General features: G+C 49.1%; 2 protein-coding genes across 6 annotated transcripts in view; one reads left to right on the plus strand and one right to left on the minus strand.

The window, feature by feature from the left end:
* The window catches only part of LOC149347008 (uncharacterized), a 318847-nt gene that overhangs the window by 169214 nt on the left and 128663 nt on the right, over positions 1 to 20970 (plus strand). Inside the window, exons 1-2 of one of the 5 annotated variants that reach the window (XM_089586807.1) lie at positions 19444 to 20041; positions 20611 to 20759. The exons of the other annotated variants lie outside the window; for them this stretch is intronic. Of the exons in view, the coding sequence (XP_089442933.1) occupies positions 19875 to 20041; positions 20611 to 20759 (316 nt within the window). The 5' untranslated portion in view covers positions 19444 to 19874. Of the gene's footprint in view, positions 1 to 19443; positions 20042 to 20610; positions 20760 to 20970 lie in introns of those variants that run through there. 5 annotated transcript variants of the gene reach the window in all.
* LOC149347012 (cytosolic endo-beta-N-acetylglucosaminidase-like) overlaps positions 1 to 20970 on the minus strand; it is a 218180-nt gene that overhangs the window by 94122 nt on the left and 103088 nt on the right. Inside the window, exons 3-5 of the mRNA XM_089586810.1 lie at positions 7241 to 7389; positions 6408 to 6725; positions 5834 to 5937 (exon numbers count right to left, since the gene is read on the minus strand). Of these exons, the coding sequence (XP_089442936.1) occupies positions 5834 to 5937; positions 6408 to 6725; positions 7241 to 7389 (571 nt within the window). The remainder of the gene's footprint in view (positions 1 to 5833; positions 5938 to 6407; positions 6726 to 7240; positions 7390 to 20970) is intronic.

The following is a 20970-nucleotide window of genomic DNA, read 5'->3' on the forward strand; positions in this document are numbered from 1 at the left end:
CATGCCCGGCCCACATCCGGTGTAACACTGCCACCGCACACCAGCGCCTGCGCGCTGCTTGGCTACTGAAGTTCGCACCAGAAAAGACAAAATAGCGATGTTATCAGAAAGACTGCCGGCTGTACTCGGGCGGCCACAAAGCATGCCTGCCCACGTAGCGCGCTTTCGGCAACGGCGCTGGACGCGGGCGCGCCGGGCGACGAACTGCAATGCTCTCTGGCTGCCCTGGTCGTCGCTAGGCCTGTTTCGCACCGAAGTCGCGGTGGACAGCGCTTCGGAAGTAGCCTGGGTTATGATAAAATGCCTGCTTTTGGCATCGCTTTACTGTCAACAGCATCGTCTCACAACAAAACATATGGTCATTGTTGCGGTGCGCTCGGCAGCGGAGCTATATAGCGGACGCCAGGCGCGCAAGCCGGACCGCAACGGCCGCGGGCAGCTGAGCGGCGGTTGTGGCAAGAAAGTTGCTGCTTCTACCAGCAACTCGGCATTGTACAACGATCCTCAAAAATGATCTATTTTCCACACTTCTTGCTCCCAAAGTTTATTATTTACATGAAGAAAAATATTTAGCTCTTTTTTATGACGCCAGCGGACGGGATCCAGGTTTGCCGCCCGGCCTGCAGCCTCGCTGTATTTCACATTCGCACCAGAAAAGAGAAAACAGCGCCATACTATCAGAAAGGCTGCCTGTTATATTCGAGCAGTGGCAGCATGCCGAGCTTTCGGCAACGACGCCGCCTGCGGATGCGCCGGGCGATGAAACTGCGATCGAGGCTTGCCGGCGGCCCTGGTCGTCGCTACCTGGTTTTGCATCGATACTATCGATACCGCAGCTGAGGGAGCTTCGGAACTGGTCAGCGCTGTAAAAGGTACTACTCTCGTCACCCCTTTAACTGTGAACCTGTCCCATAATAAAATAAAGATATGCACGATTTCCGCGACGCCAGCGGAGCTAGCAAATGCCAGCTATTCGAGCGGCGACCAGGCAGTAAATAAAGCGGTCAGTGGATGAAATTTGCTTGTATCGCCGGATTGAATACTGCCAGCAACTCGGCATCAGCCAACGATCCTCAAAAATGATTCATTTTTGGCATTCATCTATTCCAGTGCTTGTTATGAGCGTGAAAAAATAATACTAGCGTGTTTTTCTGACGCCGGCGGCCGGCATCCAGGCTGACAGGCCGGCCCCGAGAAACGCGTCCCACGTCATTATGATGCTGGCGCTCTGCGCGCTCGCATTCTGCCCCTTGTCAGTGCGACGCGCCGCGTGCGGCCTGTCATTGACATCGGTTGGGCGCAGGCGGCGAGCTGCTGTCAGTCGTTGTTACGCCGCTCGCAACGGCACGTCGCGCGCCCGGCAAGTAGCAGTCATGCCGAGAGACCGCGACACCTCTGCCTGCGGGAGCCCCGACCGTGAACCTCCGAACCCGGTCGTGGACTCTAGTCTTCATCTCTATCGCAAGGGGTGGGTTGACTCGCAGCCCCATCTGGAAATTATGCCTAACCCTCTTCACGCTTCTTGAATATATTTTTCTGCAGCAAAGAACAGAAGCGCGGAGCCGATGCGCGCCGCGATAGCTGACTCGTTCGTATCGAGTTCATGTAAAGAGAGAGTCCTCGAGATGGGCTGGCCTTGCTCAGCTCGATTCTCTGACTCAAACCACCGCTGTCAAGGAACACCACCTAGATAGGTTCACGTAAGCAAGGCTATGTCGAGCCGCTGATACTGAAGCCAAGGAGGATGGAGAAGCAGAACCGAAACCGAAACTTGTCCCAGGTCAGTGATTGATGTATGACCACGCGCTGCAGTTTAACTGAGTGCAATTACGCGTGCAAATAATTGGAAAACCTTTTTTCACTTTCTGAATTTCTCATAAAGCTATTATTTTAGGGCAAACGAAAGTTGAAGATATCTCTACGTTTCTGAATATCTTAAAATGACGTAGTCGAGTAGTGCGTGTGCAAGCCGGCGGCGGCGCATGGTCGTTTCATGAGCTCAAAAAGGCAGCAATTTCGAACGGGCTTTATTAAATGCAGACTCAATATTGAGTCGGAATATTTCGGAATTAGCATGTCTAATGTTTATGGAAGCAGCAAAAATTAAAATCGGGCAGCTTCATTTTCTTTTCACAACCCCTTTAAGGAGCTCATGTCGCAGAAAATCTCGCGTTGTCGGCGTCAGCAGCGTTGTCTGTGAGGGAAAAGTCCCCAGGGAGGCAACCTAAAAGGTGAATGCTCCACCTAGATCACATAACCATGTGGCATCATCACTGCCTGCCCACCAGATTGTGAGCAAACCATGCACCACGCCAGGTGGCAGTTATATTGATGATTGGACGCGACGGATTGCTTGGGAAGAGCAACCTGAGTTGCAGTAGCACCAGTGGGGGCAGCACCTGCCATCACAGGGCAGCTGCTCATCGCTTAACCACTGCACCACTGTGCCAAGAGTGGTATGAGGACTCCCAGGGATCTGTGAATGTTATGTAGAGTGTTATCTAGAGAATGACCAGTGCCGCATATGTGGGCATTAACCCTTAAGGAGCATAAGTGTCCGCTCAGATTTTTTTGATCGGGGTGGAGAATTGCAGCGGCTGGGTTACGAGTTGTGCTCCTGTCTGTACTCCTGTGCTGTCGCTACATCATTAATGTTCAATATATCTTTACTGTACGCCAAGGAAAGCCACCAGGTATAACATTTGGTGACGTTGGTGGCACTCTGAGAAACCTTGGTTCATTTCCTCCTTGTCATTTGATTTGAAAACTACTTCTCAAAGTTAAACTATGGCGTAGACCTGTGTTGTGTGACCAGAGAAGAATTGTGAAACGCTTGTGATGTACTATTGAAAATTGAATGTCCATTTCCTTTTTAAAGGGTATACTGATTACTTGATTTCTTGATTACTTTGTGCTAAGGGTAAAATAATTGTTGAAGAATGCAAATGTAGGGTGGTCCACTCTTAGTGTGAACGTGCGAGTGTGTGGCAGCGCTCTTCGGAACGTCAGCGCATCCGTCGGCGCCGTGCATCGAAGCAAACTGTCGCAGGAACAGAGGAAACTGGATGTGGAGCTTCGCGTCGTCTGACATGTCACTAAACTGGGAAAAAGATGTAGTAGAGAGGCATCTGGCCTTCGAACGCAATGTAATTTATACACTCGAAACCGGTGCACCTGCTGTGACAGTTCCTGAGGGGCATACCTGCTTGGTCCGTCTCAGATGCGGCCGCTGATTAATGCCGAAAGAGCGAGAAAGCACGTGCGTGTGGTCGGGTTGGCACTACGTGCCTGCTCATTGCACGTCCCTAATAGGCACATTTTTTTTAAACAATCGGCACTTTGCATTATGGCATCAGCTGAAAATAGTATTTGGTCGAAGCACGGGGTGTCACGATGCAAGGTGGACACGTCAAAGCGGCGGCCTTCAGTTTTTTAAGTCCTGCTGGTTTATCGGATATTTACTGCAAGCAAACAGCTGTGGCATTTGTGTAATGCATCATGGCTTTCGAGTACTGTCAAATAGCTATGTTTACAGTGCCGTTGTCGTTAATAATCATTCGCCAGTATCGGCAGTTATAACAGAAATGTTTCACGTAACCCGCAGTGCTGCTGCATCATTTACCCAAATTATTACGTATGTTTTCATTTTGCAAGGGTCACAGACGACACATATCTTAGCGACATCAGCAGTAGGTGCTCGCGTGTACGGTATGTGTAGCTGAAACAGCCTGCAACCGCACTGCCGCCATGGCTCTCTGTGTTCTTCACACTGCTCCGCTTCAAGCCGCCTTCACTTCCTGTAGTTGTTTGAACAGCAGACGACTGCGCAGTGGTTTCCCGAACACCTCGTTTCAGCTTTAATCGCACATACACCCAAATCGGGCTACTACTGCTAAGCAACCGTATACAGTAAACACGGAGAACCGCAGAGAACGCACGGGACGCATGGACACCGCCTTTCCGAACCAGCCAGAGAGGAGGAAAGCAACATGGCGGTGTTCGGCGCACTGGGAGCGAGGCTAAAACTGAAAAAGTTCTACACTGTTTGTTCATAGCTCGTGGCACTGCCAATGGCAGCATAGCGGCAGCCTGCCTTTTTGAAAACATTAGAAGTGATGACGAGAACACAGGGTTAAGCTATGCAAAAAAATGGCCACAAGCTGCAAGACAAAGAAATTAGACCAAGTCTGGAGTTTCTTCTTCCAGAAAAGAATAACAAAAATGATATTGTTTTGCCCTCAGGCTTATATATAAAGTGTATTAGCCTATCAAATTGAGGCGTCGCAGCTCGGTAGCCTGGACAGCCGCGATGTTTTAACAGAACAAGGTGCAACTGCCAGCTCTGGCCCAACCTTCAGAATAATCCTGCAAAAACTTCCCAGTTTTGCCCGTGCTGCTATCATCATAAGAGAAAATCTACAATAATAAGCCAGTATTCAAATGTTCGTCTCCGACAGAAGACTGTCCCTTTAATGTAGTTAAAAGATGCAAAGAAAATGGCTGACCTGTCCTGCCTCAAAGAGTTTTTCTCCAAATCCCTGACAGAAACTGGTTCGGAGCGGCAGTGTCCGAATACACCACTCGGGACAGCAGCATTGTAGGCAGTCCCAGAACCTGCAAAGGTTGCAACACAGTGCAAGAATAAAAATAAACCATCATGAGATAAAAAATACCTAACAAGTCTTGTAGAAGCCTCACGGTTATTCTGCTGCCTCATGCAGTCTCACGTTCCTAAACACATGCGGCACTAACAATGTTTTTCACTGAAACTTAGCTTCGCTGGTTTGAAGTTATAGCACAATTTAATTTGTTATAAACAATACAAGCAAGCAGATGCTACAACCAAATGTAGCATAGAGAGAGAGAGAGAGAAAAGGACGGAAAGGCAGGGAGGTTAACCAGGCGATGCCCAGTTGGCTACCCTACACTTGGGGAGGGGAACAAAGGGGAAAAAAGGAAAAAGAGCGGCAAAGAAATGAGTCTGTCAAGTGTCCATCGACCATTATGTCACAGGGACAGAGGGCGCGCACAGAAAACTTAGATTATAGTCGGGAATGCAACCCCGAGTCCCTTAGGAAATTCAGGAGCGCTTTCACCGCTTTCCGTTGTCTGGAAGGTTGCGTCCAAGGCCCCAGAACGTTAGACTCTGTTAAAGGACGCGAGTCCAAGCGGAGCAGAGAAGCAACTAGGCAACCGCGCTCTCGCTCAAAACGAGGGCAGTCACAGAGGAGGTGGCTGATCGTCTCGTCACAACCACACTGGCCACACGCAGGAGAGTCAGCCATTGAGATGAGATGGGAATAGGCGTTTGTGAACGCCACTCCCAGCCACAGGCGGCACAAGAGCGTAGTATCACTGCGGGGGAGGCCGAATGGTATATGATGTTGGAGCAAGAGGTTGAAGTGATGCGAGCGGGGTGTCCAACCTCCAGGGGCAGACCACGATGTTATAGTCAGGTTTCGGGCGAGCAGTTGAAGGTGCCTTGCTGCGTGTACGGTCAGTGGTATTGTCAGTGGTATGCGGACAGTGTTGGTTGTCTCGTGAGCCGATCGAGCAGCATCGTCAGCATGTAGCATAAAACGTAATAATGTATTGGGCTACTGTTTATCATAACTGTAGCGTAATTAAGTACACATAGGCAATAAATAAAACTGAAGACAGCATGCAACTTCTGCACGAAATACGAGACCAAACTATCCAGCAACTCGCCTAGCAGTAGGGTTTAGTCTCAACTTCAAAAGTGATTCCACAACTGGCACTTAGCTATGGATCACACTTAGCAGTGCACGTTCCACACTAAGCGCAGGAAACCGAGACCTTCAGCACAACTTACCGGCGCTGACAGGCTGCAGACTCAACCTTGTCTTGGTTCTTGTACACCCAGCCAGCAGCAAAAATGGCTGACGACAAACCATGCTTGCGAGCTACTTCAACTTCCTGAAACAAAATTTGAGTCACCAAGGCAGGCTGCCACAGTCATCCCTTGTGGTGAGCACATCACCAGAACATTGAATGCAAATGTGAGGTTTGTGAAAGAGGTTGCCTTATTTCTACTTACTATAGAGGCCATGCACTTTTTTGAATTTGCAGAAATAGCAAAGATCAATTCCGAAACAAAAACAGGAGCACCACTATTGTGATGTACTTTCCTCACAGTCTACAAGTGCTGGCTGTGTAGTTTGTTTTTGCACCTCAATTTTTTTTCTGCAATTCACTTCCCCCACTGCAAATATAAGAGCATGCACAGTGCTCTTACACTAGTCACTAGACACTAGTCTACTGCACTAGACACTACACTAGTCACTACACTAGACACTAGTCTACTGGTGTCTCTGTTAAGTGAACCCCTTGACCCCAGTTCTGATCCCGAGTCAGTCAAATGAGACGACTGGCTGAGCTGCACTCACCTTGACTGCCTCACTGCCACCAAAGTGCTTTGTCTTGTGTGCAAACACATCGATGCCGACATAGACGTCGGTCTTGCGGTTGCCAGCGTGGCCCGCAGACTTCTGCAACATCCCTTCGGTCCAGCCGTATCTGAGAAAGATGCCGTCGCAGAGGTCGAAGAAGCACGCATTCTTCTCGTTGAGCTCGCTCTGCCAGTCCAGCCTGCCGTCCAGCAGCACACTGTCGTGCCAGATGACCAGTGAGCCGGGCACAGAGCGGTGAGTTTCCGTGGTTACGGCCCTGAGGAACTCCAAGAGAAAAGGGCCACAGGTCTCGTCCTGGAAACAGGCGCCACGATAGAATTCATCTCAGTCTGCTTTATGCTCATCAAGCACATGACTGCTAAGTGGCCTCGAAACTTAGTGTGCAGTAACACTAGTTATGATGGGCACTTAAGGGCCTTAAGTGCTGAAGGCATTTGACCTTAACACATACCTGGTAATCGGCTGGTGCCTCAAAAATGCGCCCAAGCTTCCAGAGAGCTCTCTATTTCTGTTGTGCTGACAAGTGGTCATCAACACACCAAAAACTGCACTCCAGTGAAGAAGAGTGTGCGAGAACAATCATCCTTGAAAGCCAAGAGCACTAGGACGTTCCATGGACAAAAACAACTATGTACATAATTGTCAATGTCAAAAACAGACATCCTTTGTGGCTAATACAACAGAGAATAAAAGATACACCCAGCAACATTAACAATCATACTCGTCGAAATGATAAATACTACGCATCTCAATCCTTAATTACCTTCTGCATTGCCAGGAAGCAAGTGACAGTTACAAATGGCACTAACCATCCCACACTTGATGTTGATAAGCCATCCATCAAACTTGCATGAAGCAGAGATGTGAGCCAGCCGGGACGCAACTATGGACAAAAGGTTGCCTTTTCTGATCTTGCTGAGGATCTTGGCGCCTGGACCTGGCTCCACGGTAAAGGCCCCTGAAAGGCAAGAACCAGTCAGTTAATGCAGGAGCCTACACATTGAGAATGTCCGTCAAATCTGACATTAGCTACGCTTCCGAATTCAGACATCCTTGGTTTTTCACTAATGCATTTCCTACCTTTGTAAAACAAGAGTGTCATTGCTTATGATTTATGGAGCACACAGTATAGACCTTTGCATCGTGCGAGGGATTTGTCAGAAGGCCTCCTCTCTAGACTGTCTAAAACCGGCTCCGTCGCTGCTTCCACTGTGCTAGTGCGAGGTGCTCACGGCAGTCCAGTGAACAATATTGCCACGAATGTTTGTAGTGCTTGTTTGTTCACTCTTCAAAGCTACCGGCACCCCACTTTATAGCTTTGTTTGTGATGGAAGACCTCCCTAGATTTATCTCGATTGATAGCATCCAGGCGGAGCCGACTCTACGGTGTTCCAGAGTGTTCTAGTAACTCTTCAAGCTTTATCTCGAAAGTTCGCTATCAGCTTTAAAAAGAGCTCGGCCGAGAGCAGCGGGCATTCTGTTTGACGACCGCCCAGCACGCTTGTTGCTACACCGATGCCGAGTGATTCAGTTCTTTGCGGGCACAAGTCAGCCCAAATAAAGAGTTTCGTTTCGAAGACATTCTTGCTGTTTTAATGTTCGCCGAACTTCAGTCACCACTACGTGACATCTGGTGGAGGTGTTGACCTGCTATCCAGCTATGCCTCTCCCATTGGAACCTGGTGCACAGCCAACGCCCGCCGTGCTTCGCCAGCCCCGTAAGCCTCCGTCTTTCTGTGGAGAATCACACGAGGATGTAGAAGACTGGCTGGACATGTACGACCGTGTGGCAGCGCTGAACGCCTGGGACAACAGCACTAAGCTATGAAATGTTTATTTTGCATTGGATGGCACCGCGAGAATGTGGTTTGAAAACCACGAATCTTCCCTCACGACCTGGGCGACCTTTAAGAAGCAGTTAGTGGGCACGTTCACTAGCGTCGTACAGAAAGAAACAGCGGAAGTACTGCTGCAGTCACAAATTCAGCTCCCAAACGAGACCGTGACTGCGTATGTGGAAGAAATGAAACGCCTTTTCAGGCGCTCCAACCCTGACATGACTGAGGAAAAGAAGCTCAACTTTCTGATGCGTGGGTAAAGGAGCAACTGTTCGGCGGTTTTATCCAAGAGCCACCAAAAACCGTCGCCGAGTCTTTAGTTGAAGCTTCCACCACTGAAAAGACCCTTGACGCCAAGACTCGTCACTACATTCGACCGCTTCAAGTGGGGATAAGCTGCGAGATTTGATACGCGAAATTGTTCGTGAAGAGCTTTGTCGGCTGCTACCATACCAAATGCAGCAGACTCAGGTGGCATTGCTCACAGACATCATCCGTGAAGTACAGCATGCACTTGGCTTCCCATCACAGACGACACCAACGGAAGTTGAAGCCATGAACTATGCCGCCACACTACGCAGTCCTGCGCTCCGACGAGACCGCCCAAGCCCTCTTCGACAGGCTCCAGCTCTACAAGAACGACGACCCCTAGCTCCTGCCCACCCACCTTACGAGCGAAGCAGCGGAACTAGGCAACGGAACTAGGAAATGCAACCAGTGGAGGACACCTGACAACCGTCCACTCTGTTTCCATTGTGGCCATGCCGGGTACGGGAAATCGACAACTACCTGCACACAGGGGAGTACGCGTCGCCAAGCCGTGTTTCCCGCTCCCCGTCTCCGTCCACCGCACGTCTTGCATCACTGGGCCGCACCTACGCCGCGGCTCTCCGAGAAAGGTCCCCTAGCCCCCACAGGGAAAACTAAACAAAGCAACCTGTGGAGGTCAGGTTGCTTGCCGAGGAAACGACGACAGTCCTCCAGTGACCACACCGTATGAAGACGTCGCACCCACTACGCCGACACCGCATACAACAACAGCTTCGACCCCGACGCGATCCGCCTTCAAAACGACACCATCATCAAAAAAAGCTTCGACCACATGCCACGCCCACAATTCACATACCCGACGGAGCCGTGACCCAACGCCGAGGATGACGTACAACACCAGAGCCAAGACATCTGACTTAGAAGTGGTTATCGACGGCCGGAATGTCACCGCTCTAGCCGACACAGGAGCCGATTATTCGGTAATGAATGGACCATTCGCTGCGCAGCTGAGGAAAGTAACGACCGCTTGGGACGGACCACAAATTCGCACCGCAGGGGGCCACCTCATTATGCCATCAGGACGATGCATAGCGCGAGTGACTCTCAAGGGACATACCTATCCTGTGACCTTTGTAGTGCTACGGCAATGTTCCCGCCAAGTGATCTTGGGCATTGATTTCCTTAATGAGCATCAGGCGATCATCGACCTGCGATACAAGCTGATCACACTCCACGGACGAGGCCATCCTGTCGATGAGGACTACGAAACATCACGTTGCACTTAGTGTCCTGGAGGAACGAACAAATGAGTGTCCCACCCTGCTCAAGCTTCATCGTCACCGTAGGCGCCACAGAAGCGAATAACACTTAAGCCATTATTGAGGGGAACATGCAGTTGCTTCTCGACTGAGGAATCGGCATCGCACGTTTCTGCAAAGGGCAAGCCGAAGTACTGCTGATTAACTTCAGCGAAAAATACTGGCACGTTAACAGAGGAACGATGATTGCTTTCCTCGACAAAATATCCGACGTACAAGACTTCTTCGCCCTCTCTGACCCATCTGTAGAAGATTTACCTGACCAACAGAACTCGCCCACTTTCGCCATAAACCCAGCCCTGCCTGGGAACAGACAAGACCAGATCCGCAATCTCCTTCGCAGCTACAGCGAGTGCTTCTCATCATCGCCAAAGGTCCAACAAATGCCGATTGCCAAGCATCGCATTATAACTGACCAGCACGCCCGACCTCTCCGCCAAAGCCCCTACCGAGTGTCGCCGCGAGAACGACAAGCCATCCTGGACCAAGCGAAAAAAATGCTTCGCGACGACGTCATCCAAGCTTCAAAGAGCCCCTGGGCCATACCGGTTGTTCTAGTGAGAAAGAAAGACGGCAGACTTCGATTCTGCGTTGATTACCGCTGCTTGAACAACATCACAAAGAAGGACGTCTACCCCCTCCCCCACATCGACGACACACTGGACCGGCTCTGCAACGCTAAGTATTTCTCATCGATAGACCTGAAGAGCGGCTACTGGCAAATTGAGGTCGATGAAAGAGATTGCGAGAAGACCGCATTCATCAATCCAGATGGTCTCTTCGAGTTCAAGGTGATGCCATTTGGTCTCTGTTCCGCTACAGCGACATTTCAGTGAGTAATGGATACAGTACTGGCAGGCCTGAAGTGGCAGATTTGTCTGGTATATTTAGATGACGTCGTTGTCTTTGCCTCGAACTTTGAGGAGCACCTAAAAAGGCTTCAAACAATACTAGATCCAGCCTAACCTTGAAAGCAGAGAAGTGCCACTTTGCCTATGAAGAGCTGCTCTTTCTAGGCCACATCGTTAGCAAAGAGAAAGTACGCTCAGACCCGCAGAAAACAGCTGCTATCGCAATGTTTCCGCCACCGTCCGATAAGAAAGCTGTGCGCAGATCCCTCGGACTGTGCGCGTATTACCGACGAATTGTCAAGAACTTTTCGCACATCGCCGAGCCACTGACCCACCTGACAAAGGCAGACGTGCCGTTTAAATGGGAAGCGCCGCAAGTGGAAGCCTTCAAGGAACTTCAGCGTCATTTGCAGTCCCCACCGATCCTTGCGCACTTTGATGAAAACGCCAAGACTGAAATTCATACCAACGCAAGTAGTGTGGGCCTAGGCACTGTCCTTGTTCAGAAAACTGACGGAGTGGAGAAAGTCATCGCATACGCTAGCCGCTCCCTGTCCAAAGCCAATGCTAATTATTCGACAACCGAGAAGGAGTGCCTTGCCATCATCTGGGCTACGTTGAAATTCCGTCCCTACCTGTACGGACAACCATTCAAGGTGGTTAGCGATCACCACGCGCTGTGCTGGCTTGCCAGTTTGAAGGATTCCTCTGGCCGCCTCGCTCGATGGAGCCTGCGCCTCCAGGAATTTGACGTCACAGTCGTTTACAAGTCTGGACGCAAGCACTCTGATGCCGACTGCCTGTCACGAGCCTCTGTAAATGCACCGCAGCCGGACGACGATGAGGACACCTTCCTGGGACCCATCAGCTCCAGCTCTTTTGCACAACAGCAACGCTTGGACCCCGACCTAAAATGCCTCATCGAGTGCTTGGAAGGCAAGGTTTCTTCACCCCCTGCCTCGTTCAAGAGACGATTGTCTTCTTTCTGTTTACAGAATGATGTCCTCGTGAAGAGCTTTGCAGCGAATAAAACAGCCTACCTCCTAGTTGTACCTGCAAGTCTGCGCGGAGAAGTTCTTCAGGTTTCACATGATGAGCCGACAGCTGGACATCTGGGGTTTTCTTGCACCCTCCGCCGAATTCAAGACAAGTATTACTGGCCACGAGTGTCTGCCGATGTCGCACATTATGTGAAAACCTGCCGAGATTGTCAGCGACGCGCCTAGATTTATCTTGGCGACAACGCGCCTAGATTTATCTTGATTGATCGTATCCAGGCGGAGCCGACTCTACGGTATACCAGGGTGTTCTAGTAACTTTCCACGCTTCATCTCGAAAGCTTGCTATCAGCTTTAAAAAGAGCACGGCCGAGAGCGGCGGGCATTCTGTTCGACGACCGCCGAGCACGCTTGCTGCTACGCCTCCGCCGAGTAATTCAGTTCTTTGCGGGCGCAAGTCAGCCCAATAAAAAGTTTCGTTTCGAAGACATTCTCGCTGTTTTCCTGTTCGCCGGACTGCAGACACCACTAAGTGACAATATGGCAATGCCTGCAAAGGTCTATAGAAGGTGGCGAATCTGCAGAGAGCACCAACGCATTCCAGTAAGCCCCAATTTAAGCTCCCTAAGAGAATTCTAAAGCTGTGACAATTGGCTACAAAAGCATTGCAAATACAAGCGACACAGAACAAAGCAGCGTAGCACAATGAATATAGTAAAACAGCCTGCCAAACAACGCACTTCTAATATTTAACTCTTGCTCACCGATGCCTACATTAACACTGTTTTGAAATGGAACAGGGACAAGAGCTTCAGCAAATGGCATCTATACGGATTGGAGCACCTTGCATTATAGCTCCCCAAGTCAAACAGCCTTACATGACACTTCTTGCTCATGAACAAGGGCAGGCATTCAAACTGTTACTGCAGAACATTACTGCTCAAATCTGGCAAAGAACACATCAGACACACAGAATCCTTGCAGTAAAACTCCAATCTCATGAAACTGGTCTTAAATTTTTTCTTTTTCTGTCTGCCAATGACCCGCTTAATTTACGTTCCACATACAACTATGAAGACAGAATGGTCAAAGAGAAATGTATCTTTTATATGACCAGAAAAAAACTGATAAAGCTGACTCTGACAAGGCACGCAATATTTGAGACTCCAGATCATTATAGTTTGAGAAAAATCACAAAATTTTTCCCAGAACGGTCGGCCCAGCGAACCAAATCATTGGTACAAGAAATTAAGGCACGTGTAAGAAGTGCGGACTCAAGTGACTGCAGGAGAGCAGTGACATCTTCCCCCATCTCATTTTGGGCCCCAGATACAATGTATTCCTGGGCGCAGCTTAAAGAGAAAACGGACATTCAATTTTCAATAGTACATCACAAGTGTTTCATAATTCTTCTGTGGTCAACACAGGTCTATGCCATAGTTTCACTTTGAGAAGCAGTTTTGAAATCAAATCACAAGGAGCAAGTGAACCAAGGTTTCTCAGAGTGCCACCAACGTCAACAAATGTTATACTTGGTGGCTTTCCTTGGGGCACGGTAAAGATATTTTGAACATTAATGATGCACCGACAGCACAGATGTACAGACAGGACCACAGTTCGTAACCCAGTTCTGCTGCAACTCTCTACCCCGATCAAAAAGATAAATTTGGCAGTGGCTTAGCTCTGCTATGCCATTTATATACATAGTGTGAGGTGAGGGCGAGGTGTCTACATCTCAGTGGACACCTGAACCAGAGGGAAGGCACATCACTGCCCTCTTGGAAGAGTGGACACCTCAACCGTGCTTTTAAGTTAAGTGGCCATAGTCACAGGTGTACGCTGCATGCCTTGGTATTGACAACGTTGTACCGTGCCAGAAACACAGGCTGAAGCCATAGGCCCAGGGTTCATTGTGTTCATTGGCGTTGGCGTTGACAACATTTTACACTCAGTGGACACCTCAGTGGACACCTGAATGATGCTTATAGGTATGTGGGGTGATGAGAGAGACATGTGGGCTGTGGGTTGCAGGAATTGACAAGGTAGTGCCAGAAATGCGGCGCCATCGGCATTCATTGTGTTCATTGGCGTTGTCAACGTTTTACACTCCGATCATTTTAAAGAAAGGAAGGAGAGTGCGTGTGGCGACGCACGCCAGCTGTGTGCGTAGTGATGTCACTTGCTCCTCGTGCATGCGCAGCATGGCTCTCCAGGAGCCAAGCGAAACTGCTCAACCCGGCCAGGGTAGCTCACGCTACAAAACCTGAGGGGACACTTAAGCTCTGCCTTAAGGGTATGACACGATAGCGTTAATGCCCTTATATGTGGCATTGGTCTTTCTCTGCTTTACGTTCATAATAGATCCCTGGGAGTCCTCGTACCACTCCTGTCACAGTGGTGCGGTGGTTAAGCGATGAGCAGCTGCCCTGTGATGGCAGGTGCTGCCACCGGTGGGGCTTCTGCAACCCAGCTTGCTCTTCCCAAGCAATCCCTCGCGTTCAATCATCAATACAACTGCCACCTGCCATGGTGCATGGTTTGCTCACAATCTGGTGGGCAGGCTGTGATGACGCCACAAGGTTATGTGATCTAGGTGGCGCATTCACCTCCTAGGTTGCCTCTCTGGGGATTTTTCCCTCACGGACAACGCTGCTGACACCGACAACACGAGATTTTCTGCGACACGAGCTCCTTGCAGCTAGCAGCATAGAAGAATTCTACAGTATTAACAAGAAGGTGGCAATTACTGTAAAAGTACAGACTGTTGAAGGTTGTATAGACCCACATGCCTACATCTAGTCAAAATGACTAGATAGTAGAAAGCGTTACTGAAATGCAGAATCGCCAATGAGTAAAGGAAAAGCACAGTACACTGTACTGCTCAGCGACTTCAATGCCAAGGTAGGCAAAACGTAGGCAGTGGGTGAATATGACATAATTTCTAGGAATTCAAGGGGAGATTTATTAGTGAAGTCTGCATAATAAAATAATTTTGCGATCATGGATACCTTTTTGCACAAACAGGAGAACTGGAAGTGCACATGAAAGAGCACGAATGATGAGACAAAAATGAAACAGACTTCATAATGTGCGCACATCATGCAGGGTGGGAGGTGCTCACCAGAGTGAGATGCAGAGACCGGAGGATGGCAAGACCGTGAATTAGCATAGACTTGTGGAGGGAACGGAAGAAACTAGTGAGGCAGGAGCACGTCAACGAGTTAGCAGTATGAGGGATGTTAGAGGAATTCAGGATCTCGCTGCAGAACAGATATTCCGCTTTACATGAGGGCAACAGCAGTAATGTTGAAGCAATAGAAGCAGGTGGTAGAATCTTTAGACAGGATACTGGCTAGCTTTCTCAGGAAACGAGATCTGATTAAGAAACACCAAAGCATGAAAGCTAAATATTTTCTCCATCCATCCCATCTGTCCGACAGCTATAATTATGGAATGCACAATAGAAGTAGGCGGTAGAATGTTTAGACAGGATACTGGCTGGCTCTCTCAAGAGACGAAAGAGCTGAATGCCAAAGCATGAAAGCTATCCGAAGGAAAGACAAAGTTTCACAGCTAGGCTTCACAGCAATCCGCGATGCTTAAAGCACTCTGAGTCGTCTTGATTGCAGTTAGACAATTAAAGTTTCATTTTCAATGTAGTTTATTTTTAACGTAAGAATGTTAGAACCCCCTGTCACAAGAAACTGTCCAGTGTTGCCGACCACTTGAAGCCTCGCAGCCAGAGTGGCTGGAGGAAATGAGCGCTCTCGCGAACCTAGGTGAGCCACCTCGGTCACATGACCTTGTGGTGCCATCACGACCTTCCCACTGGATTGTGAGCAATCTGACCGCCGCGACAGGTGGCAATTAAATTAATGATTCGTCCCGAGAGGTTGCTTGGGAAGAGCAAGTATCTCATGAGCCACACTGGTGGCAGCAGCTGCCAGACAGAGCTTTACCTATAAGGCGACATTTTTCTCATAAGGCGACCATCGAGCGCATTAGATATCCCGCATTTCCTGAAATAACAACTGGTGACCTCCTCGGAAATGCTGGCCCAAGCGTCCGCAATCCGAATGCACAGCGTGGTTGGAGAGGCCTGTGTCTAGCGGCAGTAACTGCAGGCTCTCCCTACCATAGACAATGTAGCAGCGCTTGACGTGGTGCCGATGCTTTCGCGGTCCGGATGTCATGCGAGGTGCAGTCGTCCTTGCCGCTGTGATGTCAGGTCAGCGTAACGAAGTAACGTCGAAATCGAAACTACCGATATACGCCACCGGTTGATAACGCCTCCTCTCGCTGAAAGCGTGACGATGATGGTGCTCGCACAGCGAGTTTGTGCATCCGCTCCACTCCGCAAGCAAGCAGAAGCGCTTCTGCGCATGCCAGAAATGAACAGACGGGAGCCCAGGAGTGGAACGGCCCCTCTGTGCCGCTCCCAGGGTGAGCCAAGCGAAGCACGGAGCAGCGTGACGAGCGGGCCTGGCAAAACCTGCTGGTCTCGTGCGGATTTTGACCGAAAATTGTTAGGATCCACATACAACACGAGGTAGAAATTGGACATCCCAAAATTTGGAGAAAAAAAAAAACAAACAAACAAGTCATATTATATGCGGGTTTTTACGGTACTTTGTTGGGAACTGCAGCCAGTGACACCGAGAGAGAAAACTCCGTTTCAAACATTCGGACTGGTGCCCAAGGAAAGCCTCTGTTGCTCTTCATGGGCATGCTTGATTGGGAGAGGCAGTAAGAGGTGCTGAAGCTGCTGTGTTATAGGGCAGGCTTGTTCAACCAAAGAGCAACATGAACACTTTAGGGCATCGTACATCAGCCGCCTTGTGCGCAGATACACTTACATGCCATGCGTGATGAACAGGTAGCCCCTGTAATGGAGGCAGGAATGCGGCATACTGCATTTAACACACGAGGTAAGAACATTTCCAGCACTGCCTCTTTTATGCAGTGTTAATGTTAGTAACAAGTGCTTTATTATGAGCATGCACACAAAATCATGACTGCTGTTCCAAGAAATCAGGATGGTACATGCTCCCACGATCAAGGATGTCACTGCCTGTATCATGTAGATAAGTTGTGTGTGACGCATGCCGGCGTTCAATGTAAACCAAGTGGGACATATACCTGTGTTCTAGGTAAGCCCAGTGAGACATGTGCTTGCATTCTCAGTCTGCGGCGTGCATGCTCGGAAATTGTGTGCCTTATCCTCTTGCGGGTATAAAACGAGCAGGAATAAAGGCCACACTGACGTTCTTGTGCGGAACTAGTCCCGTGTGTTAATCTGCCGGCACAACCAAACGACACACTGCCCAGTTCACCACACTGCTAGTTCCGACACAACATCCCCCTGTACTTTGATAAGTGCTCTTACTAGGAGTTTAATCTCGTGGGGTTGAACGCACTTGATATGGTCTCTCCCTGGTTAACAGCTTTGATTGTCTCGTTGAAGTTGCTGTTGCAGGTTCCAGTTACCATCCTGGCAACAGGCACCGGTATGGGTTTAACACCAATCCTTGTCGCCAGGTTTTTAACGTTTGGAACATTTTATTCCTGGCAAACAGTTCAGTAATCTTGAATAGTTTGTAATAAGCCATAAGAGGCCATGATTATAACATGAGGAAAACGCTTACGATGCTACCAATATTCAGTGTTTTGCTCAGAAGAAAGAATGCACCCAAACTGCAGCAACTGCATGCAAACATCTTGTCGAACCGTGGTATGAACTGAGCTACCCACCTAAGACCTTGACGCCATGCTTGTGACCAGCAGAAATCCACCCGGAAGGTGGGATCGTGACTAGGTGGTGTGAAGAGTAGACGAAGGTGTTTATCAAGTACCAGTGATGGAACCGGTAGCTGTCAGAGTTCTCACAGCCATGAATGAACCTAGTAAGAAACAAGTGGTAGCCTTCAACATCTGCTACCGTGAAAGAACAAAAAACACTAGGCTTCCAGCTGAAGCGTGTTCACGCACATTCGCCGGAATTAAGCTATAATGACAAAATACGACAAAATTCTTGCTAACACTGACAGTGATGTAGTATACAGTCGCAGGAAGCACAAAATAGCATGTGCTAACTGGCTTCTTTCATAATTAGCGCGACTAACAGCCCCAGTTTCTCTTCGGGGTCCCGTCCCTGCGAAATTTAACTTATTGTTCTCACTCTAGAAAAATGAACCAAGTCCATATCCGAACAAAGTGCAGCTGATCAACTTCACTTCGGATACTTATAGAAACACAGAATCGCTGAACGAGCGAGTGCTACGCGTGCTTATGGATGGATACCGCCATTAACAAGCCAAATATTTTTATTCTTACGCAACTGTTTCGCTGCCCTCCTCGTGTTCAGCTTTCATGCGATAGTACGTACTACTTTTCGGCATCGAACAGAGCCACTCTTTTTTGAAGTGAAAAGCTTCACTAGGCTAGTCAACACCGGGTCTGGCGTGCGCCGTGATCAATTTTAGCCACAGCGGCGCATGCGCCAGTTCGCCGCGTGACGTCACTGGAGAGGCGCAGGTGGTCGGCAGAGCCGCCGCCGAGCGCGGCTCCGCCGGTCGACCTTCGCGGTCGTTCGCGCGCTCTGCGCGTTTACCGATTTACCGAGTGTGCATAGGCGCGCGCTCGGCTTCCTCGTATGACGCTACTTACTGCCGCGTCTTTACCACAGTTACTACGCATGCGGAAGGAGGGCTATATAACGCGCTTCCCTACACCGTTATCGTGGTGCTCCCAGTGCATGGTGCGCGAACTGCGACAGCCATGACGTCAAACAAAGCATAACTGCAGCTTTTCGCTTGTATATCCAGGCTTAACCAGAGCTAAGCCACTGCCATTTTTTTTTTCCTTCAAGAGTTGTCAGTTTTGACGGGTTTAGATCGCGTGTGTAGTGCTGTTCTGCTGACCTAGTCCTCCAGAGAGCCTCCCATCATGTCGAGGCAGAAAAGAATCTTCGGGTCATCCGGTTCGCCCCGCTTCACGTTTCTGAGCAGCTCGACGGCACACGGCTGCGGTTTCTTGAAGCCCAGAAATTCCTCCAGCGTCTTCAGCGCGGCGACCTCCGGATCAGTCATCGCGTCGATGGACGTCCGAGACCAACTTGAATGGACTAGAATGATCCACAGGCACCAAGACGGAGCACGTTCAGGACCAGCACAAATAGGCCGCTTCTGTGCCCTGTATCACTTGGAACACTTTTGTTTTAAAAAATAAAACCCCACGAAACAGCAGCTCAAAACCAGCGTTTGTTCCCAGCGTTCAGATCTTGTCAACACTCGAACCTTTCGAACTGCCAGTCCCTTTCTTGTCACAATTCACACATGGAGACGAAGGAATCTAGATGTCTTCATCACGGCTGCAGCCCCGCCAACACTTTGAAAGTCGCCACGCCGTAAGCACATTGTTTCTCTTTCAAAGTTTTCCCGGCTTCTTGTCATTACGCAAGTGATCTGAAGACAAGTGTTCCTACCGTGCCTACCGCAGAGAACGTTTTGAAATATGACCGCAAGAGAGCAGAACTGACTGGTCAATAATTTTTAGTTCATTGAGGAAGTAATTTTTAGTACTTGGCGCAAGTAACATTTTTTTTATTCTGTTCAAAAAGACACGTTAGAGCTCGAAACAAAATAACTTAATTGCAGTTGGTTTTTATTTGCCAAGAACTAATAAATACTAACCAGTCCTGATCTCTTGCGGTCATAATTAAACATGTTCTTTGCGGTAGGCGAGGTAGAAACACTTGTCTCTCAGATCGCTTGGTCAATGACAATGTGCCGGGAAAAACTTTGAAAGAGTAACAATTAAGATTACGGCGAGGCGATTTTCAAAGTGTTGGTGATGCTGCTGCCGGGATGAAGACATCGAGATTCTTTCGTCTCCATGTGTGAATTGTGACAAGAAAGGGACTGGCGGTTCGAAAGATTCGAGTGTTGACAAGTTCTGAACGCTTGGAACAAACGCTGGTGTAGCTCGTGCCCGATAGTTTCGCTCGGCTTTGAGCTGGTGTTTCGTGGCTTTATTTTTTTTAAACAAATGTGTTCCAAGTGGTGCAGGGCACAGAAACGGCATATTTTTGCTGGTCCAGAACGTGCTGGGTCTTGCTGCCTGTGTCAGTTTAGTCCTTGCAAGTTTGTCACGGACGTCCATCGACGCGATGTCTAATCCGGAGGACGGCGCGCTGAAGACATTGGAGGAATTTCTGGGCTTCAAGAAACCGCAGCCGTGTGCCGTCGAACTGCTCAGAGACGTGAAGCGGGGCAAACCGGATGACCCGAAGATTCTTTTCTGCCTCGACATGATGGGAGGCTCTCTGCAGGACAGGTACAGCACTACACACGCAATCTAAGCCGGTAAAACCTGACAACTGTTGAAGAAAAAAAAAAAGAGTGGCACTGTTCGATGCCGGAAAGTATTACGTACTATCGCGTGCAAGTTGAACACGAGCAGGGCAGCGAAACGGTTGTGTAAGAATAAAAATATTTCGGTTGTTAATGGTCTGTGTCCATCCATAAACACGCGTCGCACGCTCGTTCGGCGATTGCATGTCTGTATAAATATCCGAAGTAAAGTTGACCAGCTGCACTTTGTTCGGACATGGACTTGGAGCATTTTTCTGGAGCGAGAACAAGTTAAATTTTGCAGAGACGGGACCTCGAAGAGAAACTGGGGTCTGTTAGTGGCGCTTACTGTGAAAGAAACTAGTTAGCACATGCTATTTTGTATTTCTTGCGACTGCATGCTTGGCAGTCAGTGTTAGCCGAATTTTCTCGTACTTTGTCATTGTAACTTAATTCCGACGCAAGTGGGTGAACACCCTTCAGCTAGCAGCCTTGTGTTTGTTGTTCTTTCATGGTAGCAGATGTTGAAGGCTACCACTTGCTTCCTACTAGGTTGTTCCACGGCTGTGAGAACTCTGACAGCTACCGGTTCCACCACTGGCACTTGATCAACAGCTTCGTCTACTCATCTCACCACCTGGTCACAGTCCCACCTCCCGGGTGGATTTCTGCTGGCCATAAGCATGGCGTCAAGGTTTTAGGTGGGTCGCTCAATTCATACCACGGTTCAACAGGATGTTTGCATACAGTTGCTGCAGCTTGGGTACTTTCTTTTTTCTGAACAAAGCACGGAATATTGGTAGTCCCCATCGTCAATGTTTTCCTCATGGTATGATCATGGCCACCTATGGTTCATTACAATCTATTCAAGATACTGTTTGCTAGGAAGATAATATTCCAAACGTTAAAAAC

Source organism: Amblyomma mixtum, chromosome 4 (genome assembly GCF_055824585.1).
Source record: "Amblyomma mixtum isolate Tamu chromosome 4, ASM5582458v1, whole genome shotgun sequence".
In the NCBI taxonomy this organism is placed as follows: Eukaryota; Metazoa; Arthropoda; class Arachnida; order Ixodida; family Ixodidae; genus Amblyomma; species Amblyomma mixtum.